Source organism: Cantharellus anzutake, assembly GCF_015039405.1.
Source record: "Cantharellus anzutake strain C23 chromosome Unknown EI90scaffold_14, whole genome shotgun sequence".
Lineage (NCBI taxonomy): Eukaryota > Fungi > Basidiomycota > Agaricomycetes > Cantharellales > Hydnaceae > Cantharellus > Cantharellus anzutake.
In genome coordinates this window covers 14,658-29,421 of record NW_024066964.1, presented here as the reverse complement: position 1 = coordinate 29,421, position 14,764 = coordinate 14,658, and the positions used below count along the sequence as shown (strand labels likewise).

At 49.0% G+C, this 14,764-nt stretch overlaps 7 protein-coding genes across 7 annotated transcripts; 4 read left to right on the top strand and 3 right to left on the bottom strand.

The window, feature by feature from the left end:
- Positions 1-2,519: 2,519 nt before the first annotated feature.
- On the bottom strand, positions 2,520-3,041 carry EI90DRAFT_3014727 (uncharacterized protein; the record flags this gene model as incomplete). Its single annotated transcript, XM_039056815.1, has 1 exon — positions 2,520-3,041. The coding sequence occupies one exon, from the start codon at positions 3,039-3,041 to the stop codon at positions 2,520-2,522; it is 522 nt and encodes a 173-aa protein (XP_038918298.1).
- A 4,236-nt stretch (positions 3,042-7,277) lies between these two features.
- On the top strand, positions 7,278-8,184 carry EI90DRAFT_2969829 (uncharacterized protein; the record flags this gene model as incomplete). Its single annotated transcript, XM_039055670.1, has 4 exons — positions 7,278-7,456; positions 7,524-7,626; positions 7,685-7,718; positions 7,793-8,184. The coding sequence occupies 4 exons, from the start codon at positions 7,278-7,280 to the stop codon at positions 8,020-8,022; spliced, it is 546 nt and encodes a 181-aa protein (XP_038918297.1). The 3' UTR covers positions 8,023-8,184.
- A 787-nt stretch (positions 8,185-8,971) lies between these two features.
- EI90DRAFT_370526 (uncharacterized protein) lies at positions 8,972-10,256 on the bottom strand. The gene is made up of 5 exons (XM_039067524.1): positions 10,066-10,256; positions 9,794-9,976; positions 9,666-9,741; positions 9,372-9,587; positions 8,972-9,298 (listed from the first exon to the last, which is right to left on the bottom strand). Exons 2-5 carry the CDS (start codon positions 9,930-9,932, stop codon positions 9,208-9,210), a joined length of 522 nt encoding a protein of 173 aa, XP_038918296.1. The 5' UTR covers positions 9,933-9,976; positions 10,066-10,256; the 3' UTR covers positions 8,972-9,207.
- EI90DRAFT_370323 (uncharacterized protein) lies at positions 10,062-11,450 on the top strand. Its single transcript, XM_039067523.1, has one exon. The coding sequence runs from the start codon at positions 10,208-10,210 to the stop codon at positions 11,363-11,365; it is 1,158 nt and encodes a 385-aa protein (XP_038918295.1). The 5' UTR covers positions 10,062-10,207; the 3' UTR covers positions 11,366-11,450.
- Positions 11,451-12,350: 900 nt separating this feature from the next.
- On the top strand, positions 12,351-12,794 carry EI90DRAFT_2867859 (uncharacterized protein; the record flags this gene model as incomplete). Its single annotated transcript, XM_039053839.1, has 1 exon — positions 12,351-12,794. A coding segment is annotated over one exon (444 nt), but the record flags the coding sequence as incomplete, so codon positions are not given.
- A 279-nt stretch (positions 12,795-13,073) lies between these two features.
- On the top strand, positions 13,074-14,412 carry EI90DRAFT_370312 (uncharacterized protein). Its single transcript, XM_039067522.1, has 4 exons — positions 13,074-13,287; positions 13,400-14,018; positions 14,091-14,227; positions 14,289-14,412. Exons 1-3 carry the CDS (start codon positions 13,277-13,279, stop codon positions 14,115-14,117), a joined length of 657 nt encoding a protein of 218 aa, XP_038918293.1. The 5' UTR covers positions 13,074-13,276; the 3' UTR covers positions 14,118-14,227; positions 14,289-14,412.
- Positions 13,904-14,527, bottom strand: EI90DRAFT_3048634 (uncharacterized protein). Its single transcript, XM_039059633.1, has 3 exons — positions 14,412-14,527; positions 14,304-14,349; positions 13,904-14,247 (listed from the first exon to the last, which is right to left on the bottom strand). Exons 1-3 carry the CDS (start codon positions 14,472-14,474, stop codon positions 14,183-14,185), a joined length of 174 nt encoding a protein of 57 aa, XP_038918292.1. The 5' UTR covers positions 14,475-14,527; the 3' UTR covers positions 13,904-14,182.
- Positions 14,528-14,764: the final 237 nt, after the last annotated feature.

Sequence of the window (14,764 nt, the reverse complement as noted above, 5' to 3'; positions counted from 1 at the left end):
GTAGAGAACATCGAGGAACTGAACCATCAACAATGGGATCAGACACTGGACAATAGATCCAGTGGACCATCACGACCGCAGCGTGAACGTCGCCTACCAGTCCGATACCAGCAGATATCAATGCCTTATCACGGCCAACTATGGCGTTGAAGCCATGAGTTGCCTAAACTGGCAAGTCCGGGAATATCCGAATAATACCGGATAAATGCAACGAAAGCGGGATCAATCCTGCTTCCTACCATTAAATTTGAAATCGCTCAAATGAACGCGACTGAATCCCCCCTCGCTGATTCTTCCCTCAACCTTTCCCCCATCAAGGAGGCCCTTGTAGACTCCAGCCCAAATTCCCCACCTGTAAGTCCCACCATGGATGCTGCCATGTCGTCGATGGATGATAACTCCACAGTTGCTCAGACTGTCGCCCCTGAAGTGCCCAGCACGGGCATTTTAACCCCAAAACAGGACCCTTCGGTCCTGCCCACTCACATAAGCGTGAGTGAGAAGTACCCCCACCTGCCGTGTTCCACGCAGACAGGGCTTGATCAACTCAAAATGATTACGGAAGTCATGTGGGCCTGTATTGAGAAGAAACTTGAGAAACGTAAGGAGACTACGTTCGAAGACGAACATAGGAATGATGAGCTCGACAAGCTCAGGAATAAGTATGAAATGTTGCAGAACAAGGCTGATGACCTGCATTCTGAAAACAACTGTCTTCATCAACGGATCGAATCCCTCCATAAGGCTAACGACAAACTCAACGAGGATGTCTTTAGAGTCACACACACAGCAAGGGGATGCCCTGCGTCTCCCAAACCCACCCCAATTCAATCTTCTGCTCCCTTGTCGTCATGGCCCACTCTCCCCCAAACCATTGTAATCCCCAGGGTTGGCCCGGTGGATCCTGCGTTGGCCAAGTCTGCACCATCGAAAAAAACCACCTCTTCCAAGAGATGGGCTCCCACATCCGAGACAGACACAGATCAATTTCAATCGACTTAGCCATCAATATGTCCAAATTGTCAGGCACATTAATGATCAAGTAAGCCTGGATCGTGTTGTGTAGTCCATCAAAATAAATTGACCTATTGTTAGAACTGGGCAAGGGCAGACGATTCTGGAGGGGAACCGGAGACTTAGCAAGGAGGGACCTTGGCCTCAGCGACTCATGCAGAGCACTGTGCCATTGTTGTTTGTCCATTTGGTCCTTAATTTCAGAGGCGTTGAGCAGGAAGTCTCTAGGGGGCATTTCAGGTCAATTTTAGACTAAGGGCCTAAAACGAGTATGTACAAGTGCCGATATATAATGGAGAGGGCGAAAGCACGAGGAAACGAAGAGGGTCCGAATCGGAACAAAGGCATCTGAACAGGACAAAGGGAAGACGAAAGTGGAGCGGCACCGAAGGTCATAGGTTTAGAACCTGTGGTACATCTGAAAGGAGATAGGGGGCGAAGCCCAGAGGGGCAGGAAGATGAGGTGAAGTGGGGATGATGACTAACTGGCTAGAATGGGAAGAAGCAGCAGTCCAAATAAGGGTGAGGGGAAAGCACAAAAGATACATTACAAACAGTGAAAGTGCCAAGTATGATCCATGGAGCTCGGAGGTTGCGGAGCTTATGGAGGTTGTGGAGGTGGGGTTGAAAGTCCGAGGAATGTTGGCAATGGTGTTTACGTAGTATGAGGTCACCAATGCAATGGACTTAAGCCAAGGTGGAGTCAAAGTCCGAGGTCAGAACTATGACGGGATCTTGGAGCGAAGGTACAAGTGGTGTCCAAGTACAGGGTACGGGACAGTGGCAGAAGGTCGTAACTTGCCAGAGGTTTGGCGGAAGAGGGTCAGAGGGAGGAGAGAGAAGAGAGGAGTGGGGAGAGGAGTGGAGGAGAGGAAAGGTGTCAGGTCCAAAGGTGAGTATCGGAGTGGACGGAAGTAGGGTAGGAGAGTGGTGGAAGGGTGGAGATGTCATGAGGAGTAAGAGGAGGGTGGCGAGAGGAGTGATGTTCGGTCTGAGGTGAGTATTGGAGCAGACAGAGATAAGGTAGGACTCCGGAGGTGATGAAGATGGGGGTCTAGGAGTCAGATCGGGATCGGGTATGCACGGATATGACTGTCAGGGGACGACTCCTGGGTCCCCATGACCTTCCCCTATGGTCCACAGCCCTGAGGTGTAACCAGCCCTATCCAGGGCACAATCCTACTGTGGGTAAGAAGATGAGAAGGAAGCTAACTTCCCATCTTCCCACAGTGGCCACAATATCAGCAAAACTTCCGGGGATACCCGGAAGTCACATGAAGGGGTAGGAACTGGGCCCGGAGCATGCGGCGTGCGGAGCATGCGCACGTGCAGGAAGCACGGCAGGTGGAAGCAGGTCCGGACGCAGGTCCGGGTCCGGGCTAGTCAGGGTGTGTGTGCTGACAATGACACCTATAGTCATAATCGGAATGCTGGCAGTCAACTTTGATGTGCTTGAATTCAGCAGCATAATCAGCAGCCTTTCCAATAGTAGTATGCTTGAGAGCTCAAAGTTTGCAATGAGTGGTCTCGACGTAATCCACATCTCCAAAGTGCTTCTCAATAGCCTCTTTGAGATGCGTAAAATCACTCAACAACGTAGCATCAGTGCAAGTAACTCCCATAAACCATTTCATCACAGTCTCATTCTTGAGCCAAGTGCCAAAATACATAGTTTTAGCATAATTGGTATTGAACTGGTTCAGATAAAGTGTGAAGCAGGACTCAATTTCAGCGATGTAGGAGCAAACACCAGAAGGTTTGCCAGTAAAAGCCATAGGATTGGGGAACTTGACGGTAGGATGAGAAGTTGTCACCACCGCAGGGGCAGGAGCTGGAGCAGGCATTGCATTCTGAAGTTGCATCTGAACCATGTTCATCAAAGTCTGTTGATCTTGTTGCTGGGCCTGGATTGCAGTCATCAAATCCTGATGCTGAACCATCTGCTGTTGTAACAAGTTCAGCAAGACTTCCAAATTGAGCATAGTAGGGTCTTGATTGCTAGGACCAGGAGTAGAGCTCGCAGACATATTTTGATCCGAGAAAGACATAACCTGTTCCAGAAGTCATGTGTTTTGGAACTGGTCAAACTGTCACAAACCTCTCAGCACTAAGAGCATGAGAACGGAGCGGAGCAGAGCAAGAGTTGTGAGATCACGAGAAGTGAGGTCACAAGCAAGAAGATCACAAGTCACAAGTCACAAGATCACAAGAAGTCAATTCAGGTTGGCAACCTGTGTTGACCAGTTGAAGAATCCATCTTCACTGGTCAACTCCTTATATACATGAAAGCAGGCTGAGACATGCGAGATGAGACAGGAGAAACAGACCAAACATCCAAGCCATACAGGTAGTCGCAAGGCTACATGAATTGAGATGAAACTGAAATGAACAAGACATGTGAGACACATGAGATGTCTGTTATAGAGTGCATAATTGTCCGGACAATCCAGTTGATTCTGGTTCTCTAGTCATCGTCGATTTCAGACTAGGGGTACAGGAAACTATGTACAGAGTGTACATATATATAATAATACAGGAGTGGAGTCAGAGGACAAAGGGAACTGGAAGGAGACAAAGGGGGACTGGATGAGGGAACAACCCCAAGGGTCAAGGGTTGGAACTCTATGGTGCTTCCCAAAAGGGCAAGGCCAAGAGGGGAAGGAGTGGAGTGGGTTGTGGGGAATGACAGCTGACTAATGTGGAAAGGAAGCAGCCATCTAAATAAGGAGGAAGCAACAAGAGGATTAAATGACACCATACAGTAGAGACTGCAGGGTCTGGAGTAAGTTCTGGAGGTCTGGAGTCAGAAGTCAAAGTCCGGAATATTGGCTAGACATACATAATAAATGAAATGCAATAAAGAATACAAGGAGATAAGGCAGAGGAGGAGGTCAAAGTCTGGAGGTGGAGACGTGACCAGAGTTCCGGAGGTGGAGGTGCAATGGGGTTCCGGTACAGGAGTCCGGAGCCAGAGGTGTGGAGCATCACAAGCTCTGGTCTGGAAGGTATGAGGTTGGGATCGGACCTGGAGTAAACTGGAGTCGGACCAGAGGTAGTGTTGGACATTGTGTTGGAGCCAGAGGTAGAGTGGGCTCTCAACAACCAACAGGGGGAGGTGGAGGTGGAGGATGTGTGTCACAAACCTCTCGGCGCTAAGAGCGTGAGAATGGAGTGGGACGGAGCGAGAGTTGTGAGATCACGAGAAGCGAGGTCACGAGCAAGAAGATCACGAGCCACAAGTCACAAGATCACAAGAAGTCAATTCAGGTTGGCAACCTGTGTTGACCAGTTGAAGAATCCATCTTCACTGGTCAACTCCTTATATACATGAAAACAGGCTAACACATGCGAGATGAAACAAGAGAGACATCCAAGTCATACAGGTAGTCGCAAAGCTACATGAATTGAGATGGAACTGAAATAGGCAAGACACATGAGATGAAGACATGTGAGACGTCCATCAAGTCCGCTCCCACTCGGGGTTACAGCTAAACCATAACAATGTGGAGTTCTGGAGGAGATGGAGGTCCAGAATCAGGAGTGGAGGTCTGGAGTTGTATGGATATGACAACGTCCATCGGGTCCATCTGGGGTTATGGCTTAACCATAACAGTATCCATACTGCTAGACTCTGAGCCATCTATGTCAGTAGAGGTTTGGGACAGGATTAAGCGATGGTGGCGCTGATAGTAGGAATTTTGGAGACTGTGAGCATGCTTCAGTGTTGCAAAAATCAGTTGTTCATGGGGGCTGAGAGTCGGCATCAGCTGTATAGTTCTTACATAAGTCATTCATGCTCAGGGCAGATGGTGTTAAAGAAATATTAATTAGTCTAAGATATGGACCATCTTTGTGAACGCCCCATAACTAGTTCAAAACTAATCCTAAACTGTGAAAACTATTGAGGCAAAACTGTACCCACACATGATGGAGTTGCATTCAAGTTGTGTCTTAGTTTTGCTCCAGATTTGCCTTTGTGAATCCCCCTATTACTCCCATAGCATCCCAACAATTTGGATGTAGCTTTGGAAATTTCTGAACCAAATGCCTTGATATGCATCACTCTTCACCTCAGGCACTTTCAAGTTAACAACCAATTGCAAGTATGTATTTGTTACTGTTAGCGTAACACCAATGGACTTAACGGACTCACATGTCGGACTTGTTCAAAGCCAATACACTTTGCATTCGGCCTAGTCCAAACTGTAACTCTCGATGTATATATAGACCGTTGATCAGCTAAGGTTACCCTCAGCTGATCAACACAGGTTACTCACCTCAATTGATCTCAGCGTCTAGCCCTTGTCTCTCTTGTCTTGTTCCCTCATGATCTGAGCCCTTGCTTCCGACCTTGTCCACATCTCTTGCACCTTAGCTCCGTGAGGCCCATAACAGTATTCTGTCAGGGACTGCATGTCAGTTCATGACGATAAGGGTGTTCCCGAGAATCCTAGTCATTGTTAACGCTGAAGTGCCACCTTCAGCAGAGATAGGGCTCATATACATGGATACCGCTATCCACTAGAGTGCGGCTACAAACGAGATAAGAAACAGCCGATAGAATGACGACATGAAAAGATAGCTATTCATTCGGATAATCGTAAGCGAGGTGTGGGAAAGGGGTGACATGTGGATGGAAGATAGAAGCGGGATGCTAAGCGAGAGCTAAGCGAGATTGCTGTGGTATAACGACCATAGGTTCATTCCCACGGTTTTCGGGGATTGCCGGGTCCTACTGGCATAGTTCATCCTTTGGTGCGACATGCGACAATCACTATGTGAAGTTCATCTTCTTCTTAGCGCCACATCTCCAAGTATGACCAGAATGGAAAATTGTCCTTTGATAGATACAGTAAGCCAGAAATTTCCTTTGGCCTCGCAACACTCATGGATCCCTTCACTTTTACCATCACCAAGCGATGAATTAGAACCCATGTCATTGGCATCCTCCTCAGGAAAGTCATTATCCAGTTCATGGAGGGCTCAGAGCGAGAAACTGCCTGGCAGAGTGCAGTGGAGGCCATGGTAGAGAATTGACGGCATCAAGACTAAGTGAAGTGACAGTAGGGGTTGTATGCAATATGAATCAGGACATTCTCAGGTGGCAATTGTGGAAGGTGAAAATCGAGAAATGTTATCAAAGGGAGTCGAAGGTCAGGCAGGAGAGTCCCAATAAACAATGGCAGAACATCCTCGAAATCACAAGGTTTGGATGCAAGCTCAAGTGATGCAAGGGCAGCTTGGTTTCTTGTAGTAGGGATCCAATCCCTTCGGAGCTGGTGCGCCAAGGGGAGAGGATGAGGAAACCCATCAATTTAGTGGCACGAAATAGATGGTGGGATGGGTGGTAACGACAGACATAATATAGTTGTAGATCCTTCTTCATTAGTTCAAATTTTCATTGCGACATGCGACAATACTACTTTTAGTTCAGTTCAAAACCTTCGTGCAACATGCGACTGAACTTATGGTCATTATACCACAGTACCTGCGTTCTTCGGATCACTCCGGATCGTCTGACGGCAACTCCCTTCCGGCATAGGGAGTCAGGGTAGCCGGTTAGGCCGTGCCCTGACATATTCCTATCCACTGTCGACTGAAGAGATTCACCCACTGTTCTCAGTTGAATGAAATCCCTTCTCCCTCTCCTTCCCTACCTCACCTGCTTACACCTCCCAAGACAACCGAGGAAAATGAGATTGTCTGAAACCATCGGTCATTGGAAATGATTTGAATTGACTGACATTCTGTATAACATACTGTCTGTAACACGGTTCAAAATGAGAATCAAAATGGATTGTGTCTATTCTTCATTTCGTGCACAGCCTGCGTCAGAATGGCTCACATTGTGAGTTTGCGGTCGCACTCATGAGTTCGCGACCAGCCGAAGGCATTCAACTAGTTTATATACAAGTGCGGAGCGGTTCCGCCTAAAATTTCTGACGTAATATACTATTGACCCTGATTCCCTACCATTTTTAGACAATCACGAGACCCACCGCGCGCTTGACGGCGGCTTCACTTAAATGATGATGCTCCGTCCGTCACATTCATTTTACGAATAGTGTCGTCCCCAATTGCAAGTCTTCGATCTCCCACACAGCAATATTATTAGCTGACGCAGCTTCCTTACTACTGCACGCTGCACGGCAGTATATATGCCGCTTGGCACCTATGTCTGACCCTTTTTGATAGCACGCACTGGTATAGAGGTTCGACCCTCACCGTCCGTTGTGGGGCTTAGCCTTATATCTCATCCTTAGATGTCTGAAACGACTTCAATACCACCCAATCCCTTCAAGCCACCGCGTCGTATCGTCACTGGCCATACTCCCGATGGGAAGAGCACCACCATTTTCGATGGGGAAGTTTCCAGTGCCCCCAACGTTGGCACGAGATTCTGGGTCACTAAAGGATGGCCAACAGATAATTCGGGAGATAAGTGAGTATCTATGCGCTGATCGTTTTCGGAAATTTGTTGACAAATTTCGATCACCTCCCATTCTCAGCAAAGACTTGAGAGATGAAAGTCCGGATCGTGCTGGTATCTTCCAGACTAATGGGACAAATTTTCTTGCCCAGGACGTCCCCCCGGGTGCCATCGTTCCAATGGTAAGAGCCGAAGTCTCGCTGCACTCCCAAGATTGTTCGTCGAAACGTTTCTGAACAGCACCGAACGAGTACTCTTGACTATGGTATTCTGAGTAAGTCAGCCACTACGGGTTGGATCTCAACCATCACACAAAAGATTTCCTCAATTGACTCTGGCTTGCTGCAGTATCAGGAGAACTGACGCTGGTTCTTGAGGATGGTCCTCCCCTAACATTGTCTGAACCGGGAACTGTCTTTGTCCAAAGAGGGACCGCACACCAGTGGGAGAATCGTGGTCCTGACTGGGTCAGAGTCATCTTCGTCATCCTCGATGCTAAACCTTTCGCCTACACGAATGCAGATGGAGCGCAGGTGACGCTGGAGGAGTACCACTCGTGGTCGAAAGCCCCTACTTAACGTATATGTAGATCACTCTTTTGTAACACACATCGATCTTGTTCTCATGGTGGCAAAGCGGTTGACTAGGTTAATCCCATCTGTAACTTATATGGACAAGGGCGGTAGGCATGCAGATGCTCCGTTATATTATCAAACACATACCGATATTTTCATGGAGGCCAACGTGATAAGTAGCCTGTGATGCCTCTTGACATCGTATAAATCGTGCCGTCTCCGATGGTTTTCAATTCTCCATACAACAACACCTGACGCAACACCCTGCTGCACGCTGCACGGCACGGCAGAATACCGGTTGACACCTACGCTTTCCAACAGAACGCATTGCACTGGTGATCAGATATTCGTGTTATCGTAGCTCATTGGCTTCGGATCGCTTCCATGGTCTGGTTGAAAACGCGCGCTACCGCTCGTTCTCACAGCTAGCTGCGTACACTAATGTATCGTGCAAACGACCCGGCCTGTCCGTGCCAACTCCCAGCCCCATCTTCCACATATCTTGTCTTCAAGATGTCTGAAACGACTTTCGTACCACCCATTCCCTTTGGGCCAACGCGCCGTATCGCCACTGGTCATATTCAGCATCGGTTTCAATGGCGAAGTTCTCAAAGCTTCCAACGCTCGCACGAGATTGAGGGATGTCCAACAGATAATTCTGGCGATAAGTCAGTAGTCACCCACCAGCTGTTGTTGGAGATCCATTGGCAAACTTGAATAATCCGCGAACCCTCAGCAAAAACATGAAAGATGGAATTGCGGAGCGTCCTCGTCTTTTCGAGACTAATTCATTATCGGTGACATTTCCCCAGGCACCGCCATTCCGATGGGCCAAAGTCTCGCTGCTCCACCACCTAACGAGTACTCTCGGCCATGACATTCTAAGTCAGCCACCACAGGTTGAATTTCGGCCATACTGCGAAAGTTGACTCTAGCGTGCTGCAGTATCGGGATAACCAACGCTGTAACACCGTCCCCGAGACGGACTAACAATTACTGAACCAGGAACTGTCTTCGTCCAATGAGGAAGCGCGTACCAGTGGGAGAATCATGGTTCTGCCGGGTTAGAGTCATCTCCGTCATTCTCAATGCTAGTCACCTACACGAATGCCGATGAGACACAGGTGGCGCTAGATGAGTACATACCAAGAGCGAAATGGTGCTTAAAGCGTGTAATTTGCATCAATTCTACGAATGCCCGTATATTTGCAGTTTACTAACGAATTCTTGTTCTGATGGTGGCAAAATAATTGACCACATGGAACGTGGCACCGAAAGGCTAATCCCATCCGCAAGTGAAGCCCAAGGTGTTGTGATCAGCTGCTATCGAGAGCTGTGATGAGTGTTCCCACCAAGCAAACAACAAGGAATCGGCAGGGCATCGTGATACCAGGTGAACATACCCTATGTAGCAGTGGGGTTGAAGCTTAGGTGTGCGCATGAAGCAAGGGCATGATTGTAAGGTTCCTTGAGGGCAGTACCCTATTGTATCGGAGATGCAGCACAATATGCGCAGGTAGACTGGGCCTGGGAGCGCAGTGGGCGATACGAACATAAGACCAGCGTAACTGTGTTCACAAATATAGCGGCGGACAAATATACCAATCGGTTAATTATCGTCTGACACGACTTGAGAATATCAATACCAACAAACGCACATGGCCTTACAATAGGTGTACGCTTTGCGGATTGCCATCCCAGACGAAATTCTCCCCTTTGGAACTAATGCAGAACGTATTGAGCATTCAAGGGAGTAGCGTCCGTGCTGCCATACATATGCATATATATCTATTCAGCACTCGAATCTCGAATCCTAGCAAGCAAGGTATCAACCGCCCGTGGCAGGTAGGCAGGTCACCAGCCTCTATTAGTATAGACGTGGCAGGTGCGTGGGCAAGTGGAGCACATTGCATGCAATGGCTTCAGTCATCTGCGGGGATGCTGCATTGCGAACTAACTGTATCGGGAACATTTGGCCCATAAGCCGCACGTACAGCCTTGAGGTGGGTCACACGAGGATGAAGAGGAAGCATGACCGGCACGAACCGTTTATGCGTGGAACAGCCACGACCGCCGAATAGCGGTAATTCAGCTTGGAATCTGTAATGAGCGACGGATCCTCCGGGGCACCGTTGTCCCTCTCGCGCACCCTACTCCATCTTGAAGTTCATAGTTGTCATCAAAGGGGATGGTCTCAGAATACGTCCCGACTTTCAACAGGCTCTTTCGGGAAGCCACAGCGTTGCGTCAATTCCTCGAGAATGATGACGTTCATTTGCTTCACCCCAGCGACCTCTCCTCCCAGCGTCTACTTAGGGTGAGCCCAGAGACAATTGGGCGCCTGGAGTCCCTCGAGCAGGTATCCATCGATCTCGCGAAGGTCCAGGATATATTGCGGGTGTCACAATCCTGCATCCGGCTACGCATTGCGCAGGTCAAGTCTTCCTTAACTCCTGTCAATCTCATCCCTGTAGAGATCATGCGGCAAATGTTTAGCAATTGCATCACAGCCGTCGATGATTCTAAGGCGGTTCGCTCAACTGTGATGGCCCTCTCTCAGGTTTCAACGCGCTGGCGAGAGATTGCGATTGGACATAGCAGTCTCTGGTCATTGTTGGATCTTTCTTGGTCGGATAGCCTCATTTCACTATGGAGATCGCGCGCGGGCTCCCAGCGTCGGCTGGACGTTGTTATGCATTCACTTGACGACCAAAAGAGCATTACTCCCGCTAACACCACCTCGAAGTGGAGGTCCCTCCATTACGAGTTCCTTGCTATGGGCCACGACACTCCGAAATTATTCCATTCTCCATTATTTGATGATCGGCTGCACGGGTTAGAAATGCTGAATCTAGCTCCTAATGGAGGTGACTGGGGCATAGGAAGCACCTGTTTCGGGCATAAACTCCCACATCTCCATACATTACGCCTCATGGGTCAGTTCCATATCGAGTTTAACTACGCTTCTCTTGGGAAACAGCTAGTGAATCTTACCGTTTCAAGATTGGACTATCAGCAGTTGAAGGAGGTTTGCTGGTCGTGCATTCGACTCGAACGGTTGTGTATATCGGTGTGGCGCTACAGTCCTTCATCAAAGGACAAGACGGTCGTTATGCCGAAGACACTCCGGAACTTGATTATTATGAACACCGAGGCGTACATTTTGGATAGACTGTTCGAAGACATCTCTGCGCCGGATTTGACGAAGCTGAGCGTCTACTTACCAAAGGTGGAACATTTCTCGAGGCGGTATGATATATCTATTCAGCTCATGGAATCATTTGTGAGCAGAAAAGAGTTCAAAGCCATGAGTTTGGTGGAAACTGACGTCATCCTTCTATGGTAGTTCACCCAAGCCCCCAAAATTGAGCAATTATCCGTCCTGAGTGACTTCCAATTCACTCATGATGTGCTCACGTCCCTTGCCAGGGCGATATCACCGTTTGGCTCCGTCGAAGGCATCTCGCAGGCACCTTTTCTCCTCCCCAATCTGAATTCCCTCGAGATAGGCCTTGATATGCATATTAGCACACTTAGCCGACCGAGAAGGCTTGGAGCGAGCTCTTATGAGATGATAGGTCGTGAACTGACAGCGCTGCTGAGGGCGAGATCGGGCGAAGATCAATGGCTGAACGGAACCAGGCGGAGGTATCGGCTCAGTTGCTCGCCACTCGGTAACTCATCTGGGCATCTGGAAGCAGCAGGCTGGCTGGGTGATCGGGTGGTCAGTACGCAATCGAGGAATGCTTTGGATAGTTTATGTATTGAGGGCCCTATTGACGAAAGGGAGAAGGCGTGGTTGATGGGAAAGGTCCGGACGCTTTTGGTAAGACCGCAGGGGAATGAAGGGTGGATGCCGTTCTAGCGTATCCATTTATTGTGAGGGTATATGGGTGAAGTCCTGGCGTTGTGTATATTTAACTTCGTGAGCCACTCTACTTCAGGAGAGGCCACTTTGTTTCGTGACTTGTACTTCTGCTGTATAACTGTTGTACAGATCGCTGTTTTGTCTATCCAATTCTCCTCGACCTTCGTCTGGCACTGACGGAGGTAATCAAACAGCAAACCGTGGGAAAATCTCTCTCACGCCACGCTTGAAAATTTCTTGACGACGTTGGGACAACGGGGTCTCACCGTCGAAGTCAACTCGTGGAACTAGAGCTGTCGGGACTTGGCGAATCCTTAAGATGATCTCAGCGTCCCTTTCAGCTTCACAACTGGCAAGATATTTGCTGCCTGGGACAACCCATCACCCCCACTTCACACTTGGTCTTCCTTCCATCCAGATCAAAACATTCATCTTCCAGTCACGGCATAGATCCATACAAGTTCGGAAACGAATCCTTGATAAAAAAATTCCACACCAATATGTCCGCATCCGAGATGAATCCACACGAGAAGTCGGACCACTCACGCCCCTATCCACCGTCTTATCAAACATCAACAAAGTCGATGAACGCGTTGAGCTCATCCTCTCCGAACCCGAACCCATTGTCCGTGTCATTAGTAAGGAAAAGCTCAAAGAACTTCATAAACAAGACAAAGCTGCCGTTAAACCCAAACGCACGTACCCACCAAAAGAGATTCAGATTACGTGGAGCATCGAGCGAGAAGATCTCGAGCGGAAGTTAGACAAAGTTAAGAAAGAACTGGACCGAAATGTCACAGTGGAACTGGTGATAGGCAGGAAAAAGGGGATGCCGATACCTTCTCCAGGGGAGAAGATGGAAAAGATGGATGTGATTGCGGAAATGTTGAAGCTTTTTGGGAGGGAAGATGTTGGCGCAAGGTCCATCGGCTCGCAGTTGTCAACAATGTATTTCAGGCCACCTCCAGGGAAGAAGCCATGATGCCCGTGAGGCGTGTCTCCGAAGAGTCGAAGGAACCATGGCGTGACATCTAGAAACCACTGTGCTTTTTGGCTTACGCTAATGGAAGTATAATATTGGATACAGGTGCGAACTCTGGTTCGCCTGCGGGTGGACACGTGGAAGGCGAGATCCGATACTTTTGCCGCGCGCCGACTGATGGCGAGGTTTGATTCACTTCGGCCATATGAAAAGCATTTTGTGTGTTTTGCCTCATGTCTACCGCGTGTTGGATCGTTTTGGGAGTATTAGGGCGCCGAACGTTTAGTATGGCTGCGCGCGAGTTGTGTCCTTTGTAGCTGGGCTTTCCTCAGAATCTCTCGGTGCTGCAGTCTTGCCTCATGGTAGTGTGCAACCGTATATAGGCTTCATGGCTCGAAAGGGAGCGTATGTCTCAACGGTAATAATTCATATCTCTCTCGGTGTCAGTCGCCGACTCATCACACCCTTGCTTCCTCCACTATGGATCATTCCCTTCCCTCATCCCAAATAAACTCCATACGGTTTGACAGTGCTTCATTAGGATCTAGGAGGCGTGCCGCCAGTGGTGGCTCGATTCTATCAAGCTGGTGGTCGAAGGTCCGAAAACGCACACGCTCAAGGGCGAGCAGCACACGCAGTGCTCCCAACGCCTCACCATCGGCGCACTCAATTCCTCGCGCTCTTGGTGCAACCTCCCCCATATCATTCCACTCCCATTCTAGTGACTCGTCGCAGGTGCCAGCCCCAAGACTGGCACTACTGTTCGATGGCGCTTACAATCCCCCTCCACGATTTGATCCAAGTGTGATCCTTTTTGGCCCTGTCCCATCAATCCTCCCCGCGTTGAAAAGGCTCCATAACTTTCCCACCAGCTCCTCATGCGAGGTCGGGAACTTGCATCCCTCGGGGAACACAGCATCTCCTGCAAGAGTCCCTCCTAATTTACGTTTTATATCTCTCTCCAAACCCTTGTTCTCCCCATATCCAGAGACACAACTCGATCTTAGTCACGCTCAGGTGGAGCGGTTCACTGTCAGGGAGGCACTGGGTTCCGGCCGAGGCTATGCTCTTTTACAGCTTGCCGAGCCAGGTGGCTCGATGTATACGTTGCGTTTAGAACATGGAAAGTTCGAGAATGGCGATGAGGGGGTGAGTAAATCTAAACCCAGGCGAAAGTTTCTCTATGAATTGATGACTGTGCTTAGGCTCCGAATTCTGCAGAAACAGATTGCTCGGACGAATATCTGAACAGCATCACCGCCGCGGATATCGCTTTTGGGAAAGAACAGCCGTTTATTGATTTTCTTCACACGTTAGACGCACTTGTCCAGAAATGGGAGTTCGGAAACAAGTGGGGAGTAAGTCGTCAGCCGCAGGACTAGCGAAGTGCACGTTTGTGACGCGTCATACTCCTAGAAGCGACATGGGACTAGCCTTTCATTTGCTTTGTGGATGGCAAAACAGCTGGCCGAGCACGATTCTGAATGGGGAGAAGATCTTGCATCGGCCTGGGTTCAGGAGAATAGCCCAATTATTGCCCACCCTGTGGGTTCCAGTCACCAAGATCAGTGCGACGAAGGGGGAGTTCCCGACGATGACGCCCATGAATCCCAAGAAGACCAGGTGACCTTCCCGGAAGAAGAGACCGAAGAAATGGAGCCGGTGATTCTAGAAACTCCTCAAAGTGAGTATGTGATTAATTTACCCGGAAGTGTATTACTTATCAAATGCTTCAGTGGTCCTGTCGGATGGAGAGACGGCGTCGGAACATTCCGCTCATACTCCATCAACACCTCTTGCTCCGCTGGACGACGATATTGCTCATTACCTCAAAGCGTTAGTACTCTTTGAGGGAGGAACTCCTCCCGATGTCGAAGTAATTTCCTAAGCCTTAT

Bases quoted from the DNA above. Each gene is read 5' to 3' on its own strand.
- EI90DRAFT_370526 (XM_039067524.1), bottom strand. From the start codon at position 9,932: ATGCAATGTGCTCCACTTGCCCACGCACCTGCCACGTCTATACTAATA. The intron at 9,742-9,793 runs GTATGGCAGCAC...GTTCTGCATTAG, and splicing joins GAATAGATATATATGCATAT to TTCCAAAGGGGAGAATTTCG. The intron at 9,299-9,371 runs GTGGGAACACTC...GGATGGGATTAG, and splicing joins GATTCCTTGTTGTTTGCTTG to CCTTTCGGTGCCACGTTCCA.
- EI90DRAFT_370323 (XM_039067523.1), top strand. From the start codon at position 10,208: ATGGTCTCAGAATACGTCCCGACTTTCAACAGGCTCTTTCGGGAAGCC.
- EI90DRAFT_370312 (XM_039067522.1), top strand. The intron at 14,019-14,090 runs GTGAGTAAATCT...CGAATTCTGCAG, and splicing joins TCGAGAATGGCGATGAGGGG to AAACAGATTGCTCGGACGAA.
- EI90DRAFT_3048634 (XM_039059633.1), bottom strand. From the start codon at position 14,474: ATGGGCGTCATCGTCGGGAACTCCCCCTTCGTCGCACTGATCTTGGTG. The intron at 14,350-14,411 runs GTGGGCAATAAT...CTCCCCATTCAG, and splicing joins TGGTGACTGGAACCCACAGG to AATCGTGCTCGGCCAGCTGT. The intron at 14,248-14,303 runs GCTAGTCCCATG...GCACTTCGCTAG, and splicing joins ATCCACAAAGCAAATGAAAG to TCCTGCGGCTGACGACTTAC.